General features: G+C 42.5%; 2 protein-coding genes across 7 annotated transcripts; both read left to right on the forward strand.

The window, feature by feature from the left end:
- Window positions 1-1,289: 1,289 nt before the first annotated feature.
- Window positions 1,290-15,242, forward strand: LOC119547231. 6 transcript variants are annotated; one of them, XM_037853997.1, is made up of 21 exons: window positions 1,290-1,969; window positions 2,057-2,103; window positions 2,870-3,007; window positions 3,070-3,251; window positions 3,431-3,613; window positions 4,545-4,625; window positions 4,687-4,979; window positions 5,325-5,643; window positions 5,772-7,254; window positions 7,309-7,547; window positions 7,845-7,969; window positions 8,432-9,894; window positions 9,978-10,173; window positions 11,067-11,201; window positions 11,551-11,628; window positions 11,710-11,835; window positions 12,215-12,627; window positions 12,905-13,110; window positions 13,182-13,345; window positions 13,444-13,585; window positions 13,887-15,242. In XM_037853997.1, the coding sequence occupies exons 1-21, from the start codon at window positions 1,912-1,914 to the stop codon at window positions 13,936-13,938; spliced, it is 6,123 nt and encodes a 2,040-aa protein (XP_037709925.1). In that variant the 5' UTR covers window positions 1,290-1,911; the 3' UTR covers window positions 13,939-15,242. The 6 variants fall into 6 exon arrangements, with proteins under 6 accessions (XP_037709925.1, XP_037709919.1, XP_037709921.1 ...); XM_037853991.1 differs by lacking the exons at window positions 11,551-11,628; window positions 11,710-11,835 and adding an exon at window positions 4,135-4,272 and having other exon boundaries at window positions 7,845-8,023; XM_037853993.1 differs by lacking the exons at window positions 11,551-11,628; window positions 11,710-11,835 and adding an exon at window positions 4,135-4,272.
- LOC119547251 lies at window positions 10,417-10,780 on the forward strand. Its single transcript, XM_037854031.1, has 2 exons — window positions 10,417-10,514; window positions 10,566-10,780. The coding sequence occupies exons 1-2, from the start codon at window positions 10,445-10,447 to the stop codon at window positions 10,739-10,741; spliced, it is 246 nt and encodes an 81-aa protein (XP_037709959.1). The 5' UTR covers window positions 10,417-10,444; the 3' UTR covers window positions 10,742-10,780.
- Window positions 15,243-17,313: the final 2,071 nt, after the last annotated feature.

Genomic DNA, 17,313 nt, shown 5'->3' on the forward strand with positions numbered 1-17,313 from the left:
GTGAAATGCTGCAGCGGCAGCTTTGTTTGGCTTTGTTCTTTCATTTTGTGGCAGATATCTCAAGCAAATTAACCTAACTACTCTTAATGCCGGAGTACAACGCTTCCGCACTCACACACAAAAACCAATTAAATTCTTCCGCAGAGGCATGAAAGCTTCGTTGCTTCGATTAAAGCTTTCCCGAGTATGATGAGATGGAGGTGCACCGAGAAAATGTAATACCACGTTTATAAGGCTTATACCTATATTCATCGTGAATGAAAAATAAAATAGATTTAAGAATAAGAAAAAATAACAAAAATGCAGTTGACTTTTAACCATTACCATTATTCTAATAACTATTATTCAGACTTGACTAAAACCATGTATTTTTATATTTGTCCTTCAATTTTTAGATAAAGAATATCTCTCAAACTTAATTTAGCTTTTTTAGCTAATTATAATATACATTTTAAAGGTTCGCATAAATTTTAAATCATTAATGTTCGATACACATTTGAAATATTCATTATATTATAGTATAAGGTTGACAAAATACCTTCAATTCATTTTATGGAAATATTTTATTTGGCTCATAGAACTAAAAAGTGTTTAATATTCCTGCTGAATATATTCCAAAGATTCGAAAATCGCAGCCAACTAAACAAGAGAGGCTTATTAATATTATACAAAGCTCAATCAGATGGCTAAAACAGGTTACAAAAGTTGAAAAGTGAAATAAAAGTTCGGGTGCTCTCAGTTTCCAACCGTGTACATTTTGTTAGACATGTTTTTGCCTTAAAGCCAGACATGGAAGCCGTGTGAAGTCGACTATTGTGGACGCCTCGAACGCGTTCTAAGTGAAATTTAGCCGTTGGCTACGTGACGATGCTGCTGTTCCTGGTATTTCTGCCGTTTCTGCTCCCGAAATAGCTGCATGGGACATGGGGCATGGGGATGTGGCGATGGCGATGGCATGTCCTGGCCGTCATGTCCTGGCCGACTGTCTGCCTTGTTGACATACGTCCTGCTGCCTTTTTGCCCAGATGCTGTGCGCAAACGCATGCTTTTACTGCCTACTTCCAGCCGCTTTCATTGTTGCGCTTTTGCAGTCGCAGAATCCCCGAATCCCCCGAAAAGCCAGGAAAACCCACCAACCCCCCGAAAACGCACCAGATGCCGAACATCTGTTTTATGTTTGCCTCGCTTCCAGGAAAACTCTCTTAAATTCTCGTGTGTAAAAGCCTCTGGCTCTCTCGGTGCGTCGGAAAATGCGAATGCTGCCTGAGCTTCAGCAGTTCCAGCATCAGCGCCGTCGAGTGAGGAGCGTCCTTTGGAGACCGGAAAATCCGTGAAAACTGTCGGGTTACTCAAGCCACGCAGCACACACACACACCCCAGCCGAAAAAAAGAAGGAACGGAGAAAATCCCTGTGAAAAGCAGCCAACTCAGCAAAATTTAAGAACAATTAATGGAAATGCCAAGCCAACTCCGCGGGAAAACGCACGCAAATTAAAAACCGTAAAAAGCCCCAGCGAAAAACGTCCACTCTGCGTTTTTCCTACGGCTTTTCCCAACGCTTTTTTGGCCAGCGCAAATATCGATTGCTGGCTGCCTTGCATAAGTCCACGAAGATTAGTATACAAACGCAGAGCAGTCGAAACCGTCTGGAAAAGCGATTGAAATGACAACGAACAACAGGCCTCACTCGTAGTAATTAAGTTTTTTAATCACCAATATTGGAGTCACCATGGAGCAGCTAAAGTCGGGGATTTCAAAGCCTGGCCCAGACAATTGACACGGAAAAAGACGAGGACTTCCCAGGATATATATAGAAGTTGATTGTACCCAACAGCGTGTGTGTGTGTGTGTTTGCCCCTGTTTCGCTTTTATTTTCCTTTCCATTTTATTTCCTTTGTTGGCTGTTTGAAAATGGATATTGCCTTGCGTGGCAGAAACACAGCATCATCAACATCAACGACTGGAACTGGTGAGTCCTTGGGATCCCCGGCCCAGAGGCGCATAATCGCATCTTTTATTCCGCTGGCAAGTGAAACAACGACCTTTTCACTTACAGGTCTGCATCATGCTGTGTCACTGGGCAACATTGAGGTCTCCACCAAGGTTCGTACTCAAGAACACCTCTCCGAAAAACGCAAGCCACAAAACACCACAAAGTGTGCGGCGAGTGAAATTAATTTCTGTGGGGCGTAAAGTTCCAGGAAGGAGGCGCTGTCATAGCGAATGATTGACACAATTATTTTGGGCGAAATCCGGAGGGCAGGAAAGGACAACTCAGCAAGTGGCCGGAAACATTTGGGGAGCTTAAGATGGGAGGGCAGAAACTAGGAAGGAAATTAAGGGATTACTATTTGTCAAGATTAGCACTGAGTGTAGTATAGAAAAAGGGATCTGAGACCACTAAAACGGTAATTAAAAGACAAGAATACTAAGAAAAAAAAGGTTTATAAGCACAGGCAAAATATATATTTTATAAAGAAATTTTGATTCTTTTTAAAGTTAAAGAGACAGGAAAATTATATTTTTAAAAAGTAAATTTTGAGTTCTAAGCCAGCTTAAATTATTTAACTTAAGTTCATTTTTGAATTAGATCTTGCATTCATAGCTTTTATTAGGCGTATACGTAATATTCTACTGGCTTTTTGAAAAACCTAAATTAAGTATACGACAGGAAGTCCTTTGATAGGGGTAGAACAATTAAGTATTCCAAAAACAAATATATGAATAGAAATCTTTTTGTTAAAATATACGATTCAATGATGTTGACAGTCTCTATCATTATCACGAAATTATCCATATTATTCGAATGTAATCAAAATCAAGAATCATTAAATAACATATAATTATTTCGTATTACACAACCCCCTAGACCACCTACTCCAGCCACATGGATCGCAGCTACGACTCCGAAGACGAACACACTGGTCGCCGAAGACTTCGCCACACACTCTCCACCGAGTTACAGCCTCGCACTTCAGTCTACTCACGCGGAGACATTAGGGAACAGGTAAATTAGACGTGGTAAAATATCGTTTTTTATGTTTAACATAAATTTTAATATCTTCAAAGTACTGCCTCACAGATCGCCAGCTGCACAGCATAGAGCAGCGTCCTAGGCGGGAACGATTCTTTGGCTGCCTTTCGCGTCGTGGTCAAACGCAGTCGGGCAGTTTTTTGGGCGGCTGTGTGGGTCGCCGGGTGCCCTCCGATGAGAATCTGGCCGCCTACGCACCATTTGAAAAGTATCCACGGTGGGTAGAAATAATAGCAGCAGAACAAACTGTATAATCACCAGGGTTTCGAAAAGGTGTCTAAAGGTATGCAACATCATATTTGTATACCGAAAAGCGACGGTAATATTTTCTTTGCATACTTTTAGACACTGCTATTAGAGCATTTATAAAAAATTTTCATTTAATATATTTTCTAGCTACCAGAACAACTACACAGACACACACGAATTGGAAAGTTCCTATTTTCGCCGTCAGCCGGCATCGATTTTGAGCACTGGTAAATCGGGTGAAGCGGACCTGGGAGGCCGTTACACCTGGATTGGCCAGCAGCAGGTGCCACAGGTGACCAACAACAACTCCGACTACCAATCGGACCACAGGTATGAACGGCCTGAGAGGGCGCATCGCAAATCAATACAGAAACAGAAATAACCAAGAACCAAAAATACCCAAATTAAAAACCGTAAAATGCTATGCCAACTGTCGCTTAGATCATGCTTTACTGTCGCACTATCCGTAGTCACTAACTCTCTGTCGCTCGCTATATCCCTCAACTCTCCCGATCTGTCTCTATGAATATACATATATTGTTTTGTATATATATGTAAATCGCTTGCAATGCCTGCCTTTCCGACTCATCAATTGCATAATGCCGCTTATTGCCTCCAAGTTCTTCTCAACCACTCGAAAAACCACTGATATACACCCTACTAGAAATGCTGTATAAAAATACTTTTTCGTGTACTTTTTCGTTATTCATCCACCTGCCCTTCTCTCCTCAAAAATCCAAAAAATAATGAAACAAACGACTGTAAAAATCAACCAAAATTTAACAATTGAATTGCCACAACCAAAACCCCACCAAATACTAAATGATATGAAATGATCAAAATGTGTAAAGGGCAACTTGTTGTACAGCACCACTTGAATCCTTTTACCAGGATGTTTTGCTACGGAATTATTATGTCGAGCTTTGCGCTCCACCAAATCCTACACCACCAACATCACACACCAATCAAATCGCTAATCTAAATGTTTGGTATGTAAAGTGATCTAAAATCTAACAAAATACTTAAATAAGATATGTATGCAAAAATCTGCAAAGAAAATTAATAAACTCTATTAAAAAAGTGCGCTAATTAAAACTGTTTATTTATGTTATGTGTCTGCACGTGACCGAAAAGCAAAAAACGAACAAATCTAGTTAAAATTAAATGAATAAAATTAAAATAAAAATGCTTGTGTGTTGAAAATGCTAAAACGCTGCCAGGGGAACTTGATTAATATTCTGCCGATGTCCTTACTCCACAGCTCGTATCACTGCCCCACATACGCCACGATGCCAACCACTCACCACCAGCACCACCACCAACAGCAGGGCGGAAATGTGAGGTAAGTCCCTGCCAGATAATCCCCTCCAGAAATCCAATCTTTCACAAATTCCCTTATCCAGAACAAAGCACGTGAGCTTCGCCCGGTCCCACACACTCACCAGCTTCGATAATGTGAATGCCGGATTTCGATCCTCAGGGCGATTGAAAACCGCCCGAAGTCAGGAGCGATTAATTGGCGGCAAGAAGCCCATTATCGCCACGGGCTCCATGTACGAGACCCTGCAGCCCCCTCTTCAGGGCCAACAGGTGCAACAGAGCTCCACCCTGCCGAAAACCTGGCTGCCACCTCCAGTTCAACTGCAGCCCTGCCAGCACCACCATGCCCCCATTCACCTGCACCAAAATATTCCAGGTGAGGTCTTTGATTTAGCCAATAAATTGCTGGGAGGCTTGGCTACGATGAGTAAATCCCTTATCAGATTAACTCTTCAAGGAACAACTGAAGATCAATCACTTTGTTCACTAAAATCAATTGAATTTGGTTCTTACATTACTTTTTTCCTTATATTAGTCATATATTAGTCACAAAATATTTATCTTACTTACATAAAATATGTAAATCAGGCTAAATATTAATAGAAATTCGTTGTTTTTTTAAGTTTCTTTAATTTTAAACTCATTCGTTTTAAATTATCTTTTCATTTACTGGCGATAGAATGGATGTTTCTAAGTTATATCATAACCTCCCCAATTCCAGACAACATGGTTGGCCTGATCATACCACAGCCCCTGCCTTTGGCTCTTCCACTGCCCAGTCCGGAAGTTCTCATCGTGGAGAAGAAGTTCCGCAACGCCATGAAGACGCAGGCCACTCAAACGGATGCAGCTGCCCGGCGACAGGGTCAAGTTGGCTATAATACCCAGGTATTGGCCCTAAGTCCCCGGCCACCTCATCGTATTAAAGTGGTCTCCCAGGGGGCTCAAACGAACGGCCTACAAAATGGCAAGAAACTAACGAAGAGCCTCTCTGAAATACCCAACGGAAAGGAAATTCCATCGCATCATTATCAACAAGGGTATGTTTTATATTATGATGATAGGAACATTTCGTTACTATTCATTTTTATTTTAATAAACTTTAACCATCAATTACAAAATACAAAACGCATCCATTGCTCCGATAGTAATATTTCGTCCCCCTCAGATCGATTTACCCCCACGAGATGATCTACCGCACTCAATCGCAGGACGTGACCCCCCTGCAGACCCTCTCGGATGCCCAGAACAACATCATGTACTACAAGCCACCGCCCCCTTTACTGGATGCCCACAGCTATGGCCTGGGAATGGAGCACCTGAGCAGGACTCGACCCTCGCCCTCCGAACAGAGTGTGGAGTATGTGAATGTGAATGCCGCGGCGGTGGCCCTGAACGAAAGTTTCGACTACGAGAGCAACAGTTTGCCTCGACGAGCTTGTACCTCGCACACGGATTTCTATTCGAACAGTTTGCCCAGGAGACAGGATGTGTGCAAACATGTTACGGAGTGCTCGGAACTGATAGCCGATAGTGTTCCCTTGGACTTTAGCCAATCGCATTTATTGCCGCCACCCAGTGAGTACTGCAAGAACGACGACGACGTGGAAGTGGAGGAGTACTACGACGAGGAGGAGGACCATCCCCACGAAACGGAGAGCTACAGTTCGGAGGTCTGCATGGAGCAGGCGGCCCAACATCGCCGAATGTCCATGCTGCCCCAGATGATTGACTCTCCATTTCGTCGCGATGATTTGAGACGCCAGTCGATGCCGGTCTATGGACAAACAGAGAAACTCATCGACGGCTTCGGACCGAGGAGCTCTTTTCGCAGACGCGACAAGGTCAGCTGCTTTCCCGACGAGCCGCAGCCGGAGGTTCGAGATGAGCAGGAGATCTTCATAGACTTCAAGCCACACATCTCACCCAAACCGAGTCCCAAGTTGCAGCTGAAGCACCGGAAGCAGCACAAGGCGGAAATAGCCATGAGGAAGATGCAGCAGCAGCGGATGGCACAGGCGGCAGCCTTGACCCTGCCCAAACTGAAGCCACAGCCAGTCGAAGTTGAGGTTAGAAAAGTTGAACTTGAGCCCAGCGATGAGGAAGAGGACGAGGAGGAGCCCTCCGAGGCGGAAGACGAGCCCGACGAGGAGGAGATCGATGAGGATGAGCAGAAGCTGGAGACGGATCACCAGGAGGACGAGGAGCCGCTGTACGAGAACATAACTCCCTGCGGTTGTCGGGTGGATCCCCAGCCAGATCTGGACCAGGATATCCAGGACAAGCGCTCTCAGTTCCGCAAGCGCTCCGTGAGTTTGGATGACGACTACGAGGCCAAGGTCTCGGGCACTCCCACTCCTGGCCTGCGACTTCCATCCACCCCAGCCAGTCCTTGTCGCGATGAACTGCTGGCCAATGTCTCAACTTATCCCTCCTCAGACTCACTGGCCAATGACAATACACGCGATCATTCCGATGGCATCTGGAATGAGTCGCAGGTTACTGTCTTGACGGCTGAGCAGCGCGATATATCCGATGGATCTTATAGCTCCAACTTGCTATTGACTCCCTCTTCCAAGAGAAAGAACCTGCTGCTGCAGCACCAGCAGAGAAGCTCGGTGGACACCGATGCCCTGGATTTCGAAGAACAAGTGGGTATATGAAACATATTCTTTAGATCATTCTGTTATAGTGCTTTATCTCAGAGCCCCACCTATGGCCTACAAACACTGCCGAAGATCATCAAGACCCCCACGCCAACCGCTTCGAGGCCCGCTTCCACTCAACCCATGATGCCGCCACCAGCAATCGCTGTGACCCCATCTTCAAATCAGATTCTGGACTCATCTATAAGTTCGCCACTGCCTAAGAGGAGCATGGTGGCCAGGGGATCCGTTCCAGACGCCCGTCAGCTCATGTTCATGGGTGGAGCCGCCAAACAAAGGTTACTTAAAATTTTGATAAGCAGCTAGATACATTTATCTTCTGCCCAAAAGTATGCCCTGCAAACTGTAAAGGTTCATCGATAGTTATGATATTGTATAACATTGATTACACATAGGAAATTAAATAGTTTTATTATTACTTTATGTTAAATTAAAGGCTTTCAAAATGTTATTGAAATAATTAGTTCATTAAATTACATAGTTTAAACAGAATACATAAGAATAGAATAGGATTTCCAAGGCTTTACATTTGCCAAAACTAAAAAATATTTTATGCATTTCATACTCCTTTCCAGACACTCGGATGCCTCGTTCCTGCCCATGGGCGCCACCGATTACGCCAGGAGTGCGGATATCTCAGAGTGCAGTACGAATACAGATGAGTATGCCACCTGCACGGACACCTCGAAACGCACACCAGGTATTAAGACTCCGCCGACAACGACCAGTTCATCGTCGACCACACAAGTGCCAGGTTTGGGCCCCCCGATACGTACTCGTGCTGTGTGTGTTCCTGTCTGTGTGTAGAACTCGTACCAAATCGCATAACCAACCCAAGTCTTGATCCATGAATGAGTGTTACAAAAAAACCAAATCGAATTGTGTTCGTGGCCACCACTCCACCATCATTGCTCCAAACCACCGTATACTCTCACCGCTTCCATGCATTGCGCCCTAGTCTTATACAGCCTCTAGCTTATAGACCGTAGACTCATCTACCACACCTCAACTTTGACTGTCTCTCTATATCTCTCTCTCGCCTCCCTAGTTTAATGTTGTTGATGCCTGATCAAATGCCTTGCCCGCAATGCTTTAGCTGTACTTAGTAAACCTCCCCATATAAGCTTATTAACTTGGGCTTGAAATCTTTTCTATTCCACAGTTTCCACCCAGAGTTCGCAGCTGGAGAAGACCCATGCCGGCAGTTCCTTCGAAAGCGCTAGTTCTCTGTATTCCATGAGGGAGGAACTACTGCAGCACGACGAGAGGGAGAAAGATAAGGATAAGGTTCCGCTTTCCAAGGCCCAACTGAAGTCCCCCATTGGTTCGGTGGCTGAGCTGACCAGGAAATCACCATCGCACTCCATAAGTAGCACCACCTCTTCGGGCAGTTGTCCTGTCTCGGGAGCAGCTATCAAATCACCTGCCAAGGAAAGTCAGCCACAAACGGTGGCCAGTTCGGGAACGTCACAAGTGAAAGTGAGCTCAGCTGAAAGTATTCCTCCTGGAACTGGAACTGTAACTGGAACCAAGCCCAAGCCCGATTCCATATCCGAGGATGAGCGGAGTGAAGTGCGTTACTCCTCCTCCGGTTATTACGAGAGTCCTCACGACGAAGATGATGGAGAGCAGGTGATGCGAAGCAAAGCCCGCCGCATGAGACAGGAAGACGAGAGGAAGAGGCGCAAGACTAGCATGAAACTGGACATTGAGAAGGAGAACATGCGGGCCCTAACGAGTCCCATTAAGAAACCCTCGGGATCTAGCAAAGTCACATCGCCAGAGCAACAGACTTCGGGACCGCTGGACAACGGGAGCAGTCCCAGCAAGATGAAACGCTTCCGTCCCAAAATACGAAGGCAGCTGAGAAAGAGCTCACGGGAGGATGTTCTGGCGGCGGCAGCGGTACGAAGGAGTCGTGCCACGCCCACTATCTTTGGTCTAAGCAGCGGCAGTGGGGATACAGAGCTCCTGCTAGATGCCAGCATGTCAAGTGGCGCCCAAACAGGAATTACAACTAGCGCCCTAGCAGGGGCCTTAGCCGGGACATGCACCACCACAACCGTTATGACCTCTGCTTCTTCCACTACATCGAAGTTTCCAACATCGGAGTCATTAACCACAGAGGCAGTAGTTATTCCGTTGACGGTGAAGAAACCCCATAGTTGCGCCACGCCCACATCCCTGCTGTCGCCCAAACTGCCCACAACAACAACAACTAGCGGTACCCAGTCGAAGTCCACATCGGACACCTTTCAACTCAAAGCCAAGTCCATTGAATCCCTGCGATCCGTTTCACCAGGATCCGATTCCGTGTTCTATAGCGAAGCAGACGGCAATGTTGCCAGTGGAGAACAGAGTCACTGTCACCATTGCGGCAAGGAAATGGAGGGCAAGCAGCAGAGCAACACCATCAGCGAACTCGCCGGTGATTCGGTGGAATCGATTCCCTACATCGAACAGGACATTGTAAAGCCGCCATCGGACTTTGCCGACTCCCCGGTGACCACCAAGACCACGCAGCGGCTATACAAGAAGATGGACAAGCGATTCCGATCCGAGGAGCGATATCACGGCGAAAGAGGCCGGCACTACAAGACCAGGCAGGAGAACATCAGGGCAAAGGTAAGTGGTAGCATTTTGTAGTCCTTATCCTGCAAATGGAATGTGGTTCGAAGTGATCTCTTAAAAATCCTATTTATTTTCAGAGCGAGGAGCGTGGACGCGTTCCCAGTTTGCCCAATACTCCCGTACTGCGTCCTGCCGGCTCCAGTCCCTGTGTTTTACCGGATATAAACACTGAACAGAGCCAGCACATCATCTACAAAGGACATTATGACGCAGGTCGCTATACTCGACTTACCGATGATGACTTGTGGACTCAGCTGGACCATCAGTGTTTCGGTGAGTTATATTTATATTTGCCTTATAAGTAATATAAGTCTGATAAGTCGAGTAAATGTTGCGTGAGTTTTGTGGAAATCAAATATTTCAAGTAGCAAATAACTTTACTACTTGCTATTTAAACTAAACAAGAAAGTTTATTTTGGGCTGTCAATTTACAACAAAGAATTAAAATTTTCTATAACGAACAACATTAGACGCGGTTCATAGCGAAAAAACGAACATTGAGGTAACTTTCATTAGGGAAGAATAAGTACAAGCCAAACAGACGATGAAGATTGATAAAAGATCTTTTATTTTTATCACCATATGGCTTGTCCATGTCTTTTCTCTTAAGGAACGTAAGTTTTAAGTGCTTATTCAATAATAAAGGCTAATAATCTTAATTGTAGCCATTTGCGGTTCGAAGCCAAAAATCAAAAGATGTATATTGCCTGCTAATACACCTATTACATTTTATTATTATAATGCTACCACTAATGCGTGTCATACATTAAAAAAACCTTGTGAAAAGTTAGTCCGAAAATTCGCAACCAAGGCGATATGCAAGAAGACGTGCCAGAATTAATTATTCAGATTTTTTAATAAAAATGGATTGAACAAGAAATATATACCATTTATTTTTGCAATTTTGTTTTTGATTTAATTATTAGCTGATAGTAAAGTGATTGACAAGGGGTACTTTTTTCGAAAAATGTCTTATTTGTTTAATTTATGGGATGTTCTATATCAACCCGACCACTCCATTTGTTTTAAGTGCACAGTACCACCTTGAGTTCAAAGCACATTGTTTCCAAGATTTATCCTTATACCTTTTTTGACAATATTACCATATATGTGCTGTGTTGTTCTCTGATTTTCTTTTCCTTAAGCAATGCCCTTTTTCCTTTTAGATCGTTCCAGGGAACGTCGAGCTTCAACCGAGTCCGAGAAGGGCTTCCACGCCAAATACCAAGTGATCCTGCATCGTCTCGTCCAGCGACGTTGTACCCTGGAAATGTATCATCGCCAGAAGAACAACAGCTTTCGTAAGTCTGAGGCCCACTTTAAAGCACCCTGTTCGAACACCCAAACAATATTCTAAATTTGGCACAACGTGCGCCTTTTTTGAATGAGAAATAGAGAGCGATTGAGAGAAAAGCCCCAAATAAGAGAACTTTAGAGGTAAAGAATGACATGGCGCTCCGCATTTTCATGACCGGCACTTGGCACACATAGATATGTATGCAGGAATGGGAAATATCAGACAGAACCGAAAAAAACAACCCATGCCCATAGTTTTTTGGCTCTATTATCGAGAATAGTTGAGGTGCGTGCTTTGTTGTGTGCCGACCGTAAAAAATCCGCAACGCTTCCCGTTCGGTACTTCGGTTTAAGTCAAATGTAAAGAAATAAGTGCGAAAAGTTTTCGGAATATTTTTGTGGTATTTACACAATACTCAGGCCAAATGATTGGTGTGTAAACAAGAAAAACGAAACGTTGCCGGTTGGGGTTTTTATTTTAATTTTTCCATTTTTGTGCATATTACCACACAGAATTAATAGCGTCTAATTCGACGCCGGACTCGGTTCGAAGAAAATTGGAGGAGGTATTGAAATTGATGCTCTTGGTCTGGGCACGCGAAAGTTTTGTGATATCAAACTTATCCAACGGTGCACATGGTAAATGATGTCCGGACGAAATCCGGAAATAAAATATCACAAATCACTTAAATCGCCGTCTCTCTCTCTCTCTCTCTATAAATAATCATTGACAAAACACACTCGGAGAAAAATGATGAGAGAAAATTAAGTAAAATAATTTTGATGGTCAATAAAATAAAATAATATCTTTTTTTTATAAATAATGAATACTATATTTGACATTTCGATTTTATACGTTCTCTTGTTATATCAACTTTTGTTGTAAACATCTTTTACTAACATACAAAAACCATCTATGGATTTCTTAAAATTTAAATAAATATCCTTTTTTCTTAAAGAAAAGTTACATTATAACAATTTTTTAAGTGAACATATAATCAAATATTTTTTCTCTTAGGCGTGGATAAAACCGTGGTGGTCAAGAGCGATTCCGGTGAGTTTGGCTTCCGTATCCACGGTTCCAAGCCCGTGGTAGTGGCTGCCATTGAACCGGAGACTCCGGCGGAGAGTTCTGGCCTGGAGGTGGGCGACATCATAATCTCCGTGAACGGAGTCCAAGTGCTGGACAAACATCACACCGAGGTGGTCAAGATCGCACACGATGGCTGCGAAAAGCTGGAACTGCAGGTGGCCCGGACCATTGGAGTTCTAATGCACGAACAGCTGGAGCCACCAAGTCAGCCCATATTCAGTGGATATTTGTGGCGACAGAGCGGACAGGCCAAGGGAGCCCCGAATTCAAAGAAATGGGTGCGACGCTGGTTCTCCCTGAGGCCCGATAATTGCCTGTACTACTACAAAACGGAAGATGTGAGTATGAATTTTAATGAGATTTGGGGATGAGCTTTTTTTTGGAGTTCTCGGAACTTTCAAAGACGTGAATTCAAATGGTATATTTTAGGAACTACTATATATTCCCAAGAAAAGGTTGACTGACAGAAATATTTAGAACTTTGAAACCAGTTATAAAAACTTATAAAAGCACCACCTATTTTTAGAAAGTAACTCCGATGGACTTACGTTATGCTTTTTTACTGCATACTTTTTGACACCTCAACAAACTCTAGTGATATGTATACATTTTCAGGACTCTCAGCCCGTTGGCGCCATGATAATGGCCAAGCACACGGTGGACCTGTGTCCTGTGGATGTGGGCAAACCTTTCGCCTTCAAAGTGGATGCCGGTGAGGGTATTCCCATGTACGTGGCCGCCGATTCCGATGAGCTGGCCAATAGGTGGCTTCAGCTACTCAGACAGGCGGCCTCCCAGGACAACCAGTGGCTGGACAAAAGGTTGGGGGCATTGATCTTGGAGACTGATTCATTCCTTACTGATCCACTCTCTCACATCGCTTCCCTCACAGTGCGCGGTGCTTGTACCAGAGTCCCACCAACATTCAGAGGCCCGATTGCTTTGGCTACCTACTCAAATTGGGCTCAAGGTGGTGCGGATGGTCGAAACGCTATTGCGTTCTTAAGGATGCCTGCCTCTATTTTTACCAAGATGCAAATAGCAAGAGTGCATTCGGTGAGTCAACTCGAGTGCTCGAAAAAAACTAGATTAGATTAGATTGACGAAAAACAGGTGACTGACTGGCCAGCAATTAATTCAATTTCTCTATTTAGGCATGGCCTGCTTGCACGGCTACAAAGTGGCCTCAATGTCCGCCAATGCATCCGGCAAGAAGAACTCGTTCGAGATAATACCACCAGAAACGAAATTGCGTCATTATTTTTTCTGCACCGAAAGCGAAATGGATAAGAAGCGGTGGGTATTTGTATAAAAGCCTAAATAAATAGGAGAAAGTCAGTCTTATTCCTAGAGATTTTTCATTTAAGTACCATTTAAATATATTTTTCTAAATATCAACATTTTGTTTTTGGGATGTTTTATTAAAAAAGATTTTTATGAATGAGTTAAAGTTATTATTATTGAGTTGTTACAAAATCTATGAAATATTTAGCATCCTATAAATTGTAACGCAATTGAATCTTATCGATTATATCTATTAAACTATGACTGCCACAATTTTCATTATAATTTTTGTATTTCCTACTCGTTCTTTCAGCTGGATATCCGCACTGGAATACTCCATTGACCGCTGGATAAAGTCCGGGTAACTAAGGTTAAAGACCCGCTCCAGATCGGCTCTGAGCAGCCGGCTCAAGCGTCGCAGTTTTAGCTACTTGATGGATTAGGCGGGACGATGACGAGATATATTTATGATTTGATTTGTTCGACACTAGTACGGGTACTACCAACAACACTTAGAACTTAAGCCAAGCAAACCAATTAGTTTTAGGCATAGGCGATTGCTTAGTCCAAGGAATTTAGTCGGTCATTCAAATCGGGTTTAAAACTATTTTGAACAAAGCGTACATACACAAAATATATACACATATAGAGGAATACGATAGAACATTTTTGGTGTGTATTCTTGTTATATAGCTTACAACAAATGGCATATATATATATATATACAAAACTTATGTTTAGTGAGGTTGTCTTGTCACTTATATACATAGAACATATATTTAGCCACAAAAAGAAACGAGAGAGAAATGATAGTACAGCAGACCAAATTGATTGTCTAATGTATATAGAATTCGGCTAGGCTAAATCCAAATTTAAATGATTAGGTATTCAACGGCTCAAATCCAGGCAAGGCAAAACAAACGTTTTTTAGATAAATGTCTATTTACAGAAAGGGTAATACAGAACAAAAATTAACTCAAGCGAGACCAAAATTCGAAATTATCAGAGTGTAACAGTTCGAAAAGTCATTATCGAAGGCCGAGATCGAGGTGAGTTCCCCATTTTCCATAGCTGCTTCCATCAAAAACAAGAACACAACATTTTGTGAATAATTAACAACGGTTTTCGTCCTTATTGGAAACGATTATTAGTTAGGCGCTGTTACGATATAAGCCAGAATTAGTTAGCTGTTTTGATAGGTTGGATTTTTTTAGGAAACATACTCACAAGCAAACACATCAACGTTCATGGTAGGTCAAACAATAATATAATAGCAATTAATTCGGAATCCAGTAGTTACTTTGTCATATAAAGATATGATCTTTAAAATGCTGATTTCCTGTTTTTTTGGGTCAGTGTTCAAATACCGAGATTGAGTGAGGATGCAACAATTTTGAAGCTTCTTTTTTGTTTTTATTAAGACGGTAGCGAATATATATACACATATTTTATATATTTTAAATAGAGATTTCCAATTCGGCGAGGCGCAAAATAAAAATTAGATATTAAACGTGTGCATTATGATTATATGATATACATAAGAGACAGCCATTTTATGTTGTAACTCATCGAGTGGAAAACGAGACAGCAAAACCAAACAAAACAAAAGAAAAAGAAAACTAAATAAGAGCTTTAATTATTAAATAAAGAATATACCGAGAACAAATGACAAATGTGTGTCTTGCTGACAGCCCGGGGGCATTGAAATGCATCTAAACACCATTAATATGGCTCAACGATCCGATTCCGAATCGGATTCGATCCAGGCCCAGCCCAAAAAACAAGCTACCTGCTGAGGCCAACGAAGCATTTCAAATGCGATCAATGAACCTGTTGCTTTTGGCCCTCTAGCTCGAAACTACCAGCTGAACTCCATGTCGGCCACATGTTTTACACAAATTTCAAGTAATTTATTTTAAAATCGTAAAGCGATGCAAAATATGCAAGGGGCGAAACGTCATTGGCCGCCGCGCACTTAGAAAAATCCTTTTAAAATGTGGATAACATTCAACTTTGAATGATTTCCTTGTATCTTAGCAAATGTTTTATAACAAATTGGTGGATTTTAAAGCGCAAGGTAAGGATAATAGAGAATACAACAAATAAAACACTTTTTCCACCTGATAATTCGCAACGTAAACCTTCCCAAAGATATAAAATAAAATATATCTTTACAGCTCCATAAAATGTATATATCTCATGGATGAAAAGTAATTCTATGTATTCCATAATTTAGATAGATGATTTCTATATATGATAGATTTTAAAGCAAAACTATTTTCTGAGTGCAGCAAGAGCAACAGTTGTTGATGGGGGAAGTCGACGACTAGCATAGCAATTCGCTCGCCCTATGAGCCAGCTACCGTTTTTCCCTCTTCTCCTTTCTACCACTTATTTCTGGTCTTCTGGCTGCCGCTTTGTATCTCCATTTACCATTTTCCGTTTACTGTTTTTGCAGTGGCAACAGCCACAATTTAGTTCCACTGTGCAGCACCTTAATTACATGGCTCCGGCTCTCTTTTGTTGGGTACTTTTCGGGTTTTCTTTTCGGCATCTCGGGATCATTACGACCGTGATCATCATCGCGCCCGAACCGAAACTCCCCCTACTTTTGGACCCTCACTGGTTTTTGGGCTTTGCTTTTTTTTTCCTTCTTTTCTTTTACCACTTGACCGCATTGATGCTGGATCTCGAGGTTGCCAGATAGTTAAGGCTGGAATTCCAGAACTGATAAGGCTTATAGGAAATTTTGGGGTAGTATCACTTAAGCCCATATTTGGACTCTACCTATTTTTGGCCATTTAATTATCCGTCATGGTGCACCATAAACACTAATTACCATTAATAAAAGTCAGTCTGGCGATAATTTGGTGCTAGACTCGTATTGTTTTACAATCATTTTTCCCAACAAGAAATTTAAAACTTGGCTGCCGAAATATGTTAAATTTTTCAACAAGTCACCGTTAAAGTGTACATTGAAAATATAAAATAAAATAAAAAAAGATTTCCAATAATTCATTAAGCATTCCAAATCAAGTATTAATTAGATACAAGGATTTGACATTTACTTATCAAACACATAATAGAATAGGCCGATTGCCATATCATAATAGATAACGCAATATGAGTAATGCACTTTATTTCACACAAACTTTCCATATAATCGCCGCTTAGCAACCCTTTCTCCGAAGAAACCTTATCATCTTGCCTCCCTAAAACTGCTTTTCGATTAGTCATTCCCCTAAATAAGACCACAACAAAGACCAAAGAAGAAATACACCCCCACTAAAAAGGAATGACCATAAACAGGGGACTACCAGAGTTACACCCTCCACCTTCTGCAGGGGAAACCACCATAACGATCCATTGGCAGAAGCAATGGCAATCTGGCAACACCCGGGCAATTTTTACCCTACCCTCTCGACCGGGCCCAAAAAAGCAGTCGGTGGTAGTCGGTAGTCGGACGGTAAACAGGTAGCGCTCTAACTGACAATAACTCGTCGTACGAATGCACGTTCCACGCTCCGCCAGTGCCAGTCTCTGTATAAGTCCGTCTATAGGTCCGCCTGTCCATTTAGCAGCGTGCGACTGGCGGTCGGTTGGGTTGAGTTCGGTTCAATTCCTCTCCTCCACTGAAAGAAATTCGGTACTTTCTTATTGAACAACTTAAATACATAAAAAGAAATAGGGGATCAGGGTAATCAATGAGAATTGTACCATACGTACTTTAATGATATAGT

This window comes from Drosophila subpulchrella, chromosome 2L (assembly GCF_014743375.2).
Source record: "Drosophila subpulchrella strain 33 F10 #4 breed RU33 chromosome 2L, RU_Dsub_v1.1 Primary Assembly, whole genome shotgun sequence".
Taxonomy (NCBI): Eukaryota; Metazoa; Arthropoda; class Insecta; order Diptera; family Drosophilidae; genus Drosophila; species Drosophila subpulchrella.

Excerpts from the sequence above, each read along its gene's own strand:
- LOC119547251 (XM_037854031.1), top strand. The coding sequence starts at position 10,445 with ATGAAGATTGATAAAAGATCTTTTATTTTTATCACCATATGGCTTGTC. Across the intron at positions 10,515-10,565 it reads TGTCTTTTCTCTTAAGGAAC|CCATTTGCGGTTCGAAGCCA; the intron begins GTAAGTTTTAAG and ends TCTTAATTGTAG.
- LOC119547231 (XM_037853997.1), top strand. The coding sequence starts at position 1,912 with ATGGATATTGCCTTGCGTGGCAGAAACACAGCATCATCAACATCAACG. Across the intron at positions 3,008-3,069 it reads GCGGAGACATTAGGGAACAG|TACTGCCTCACAGATCGCCA; the intron begins GTAAATTAGACG and ends ATATCTTCAAAG. Across the intron at positions 3,252-3,430 it reads CCATTTGAAAAGTATCCACG|CTACCAGAACAACTACACAG; the intron begins GTGGGTAGAAAT and ends TATATTTTCTAG.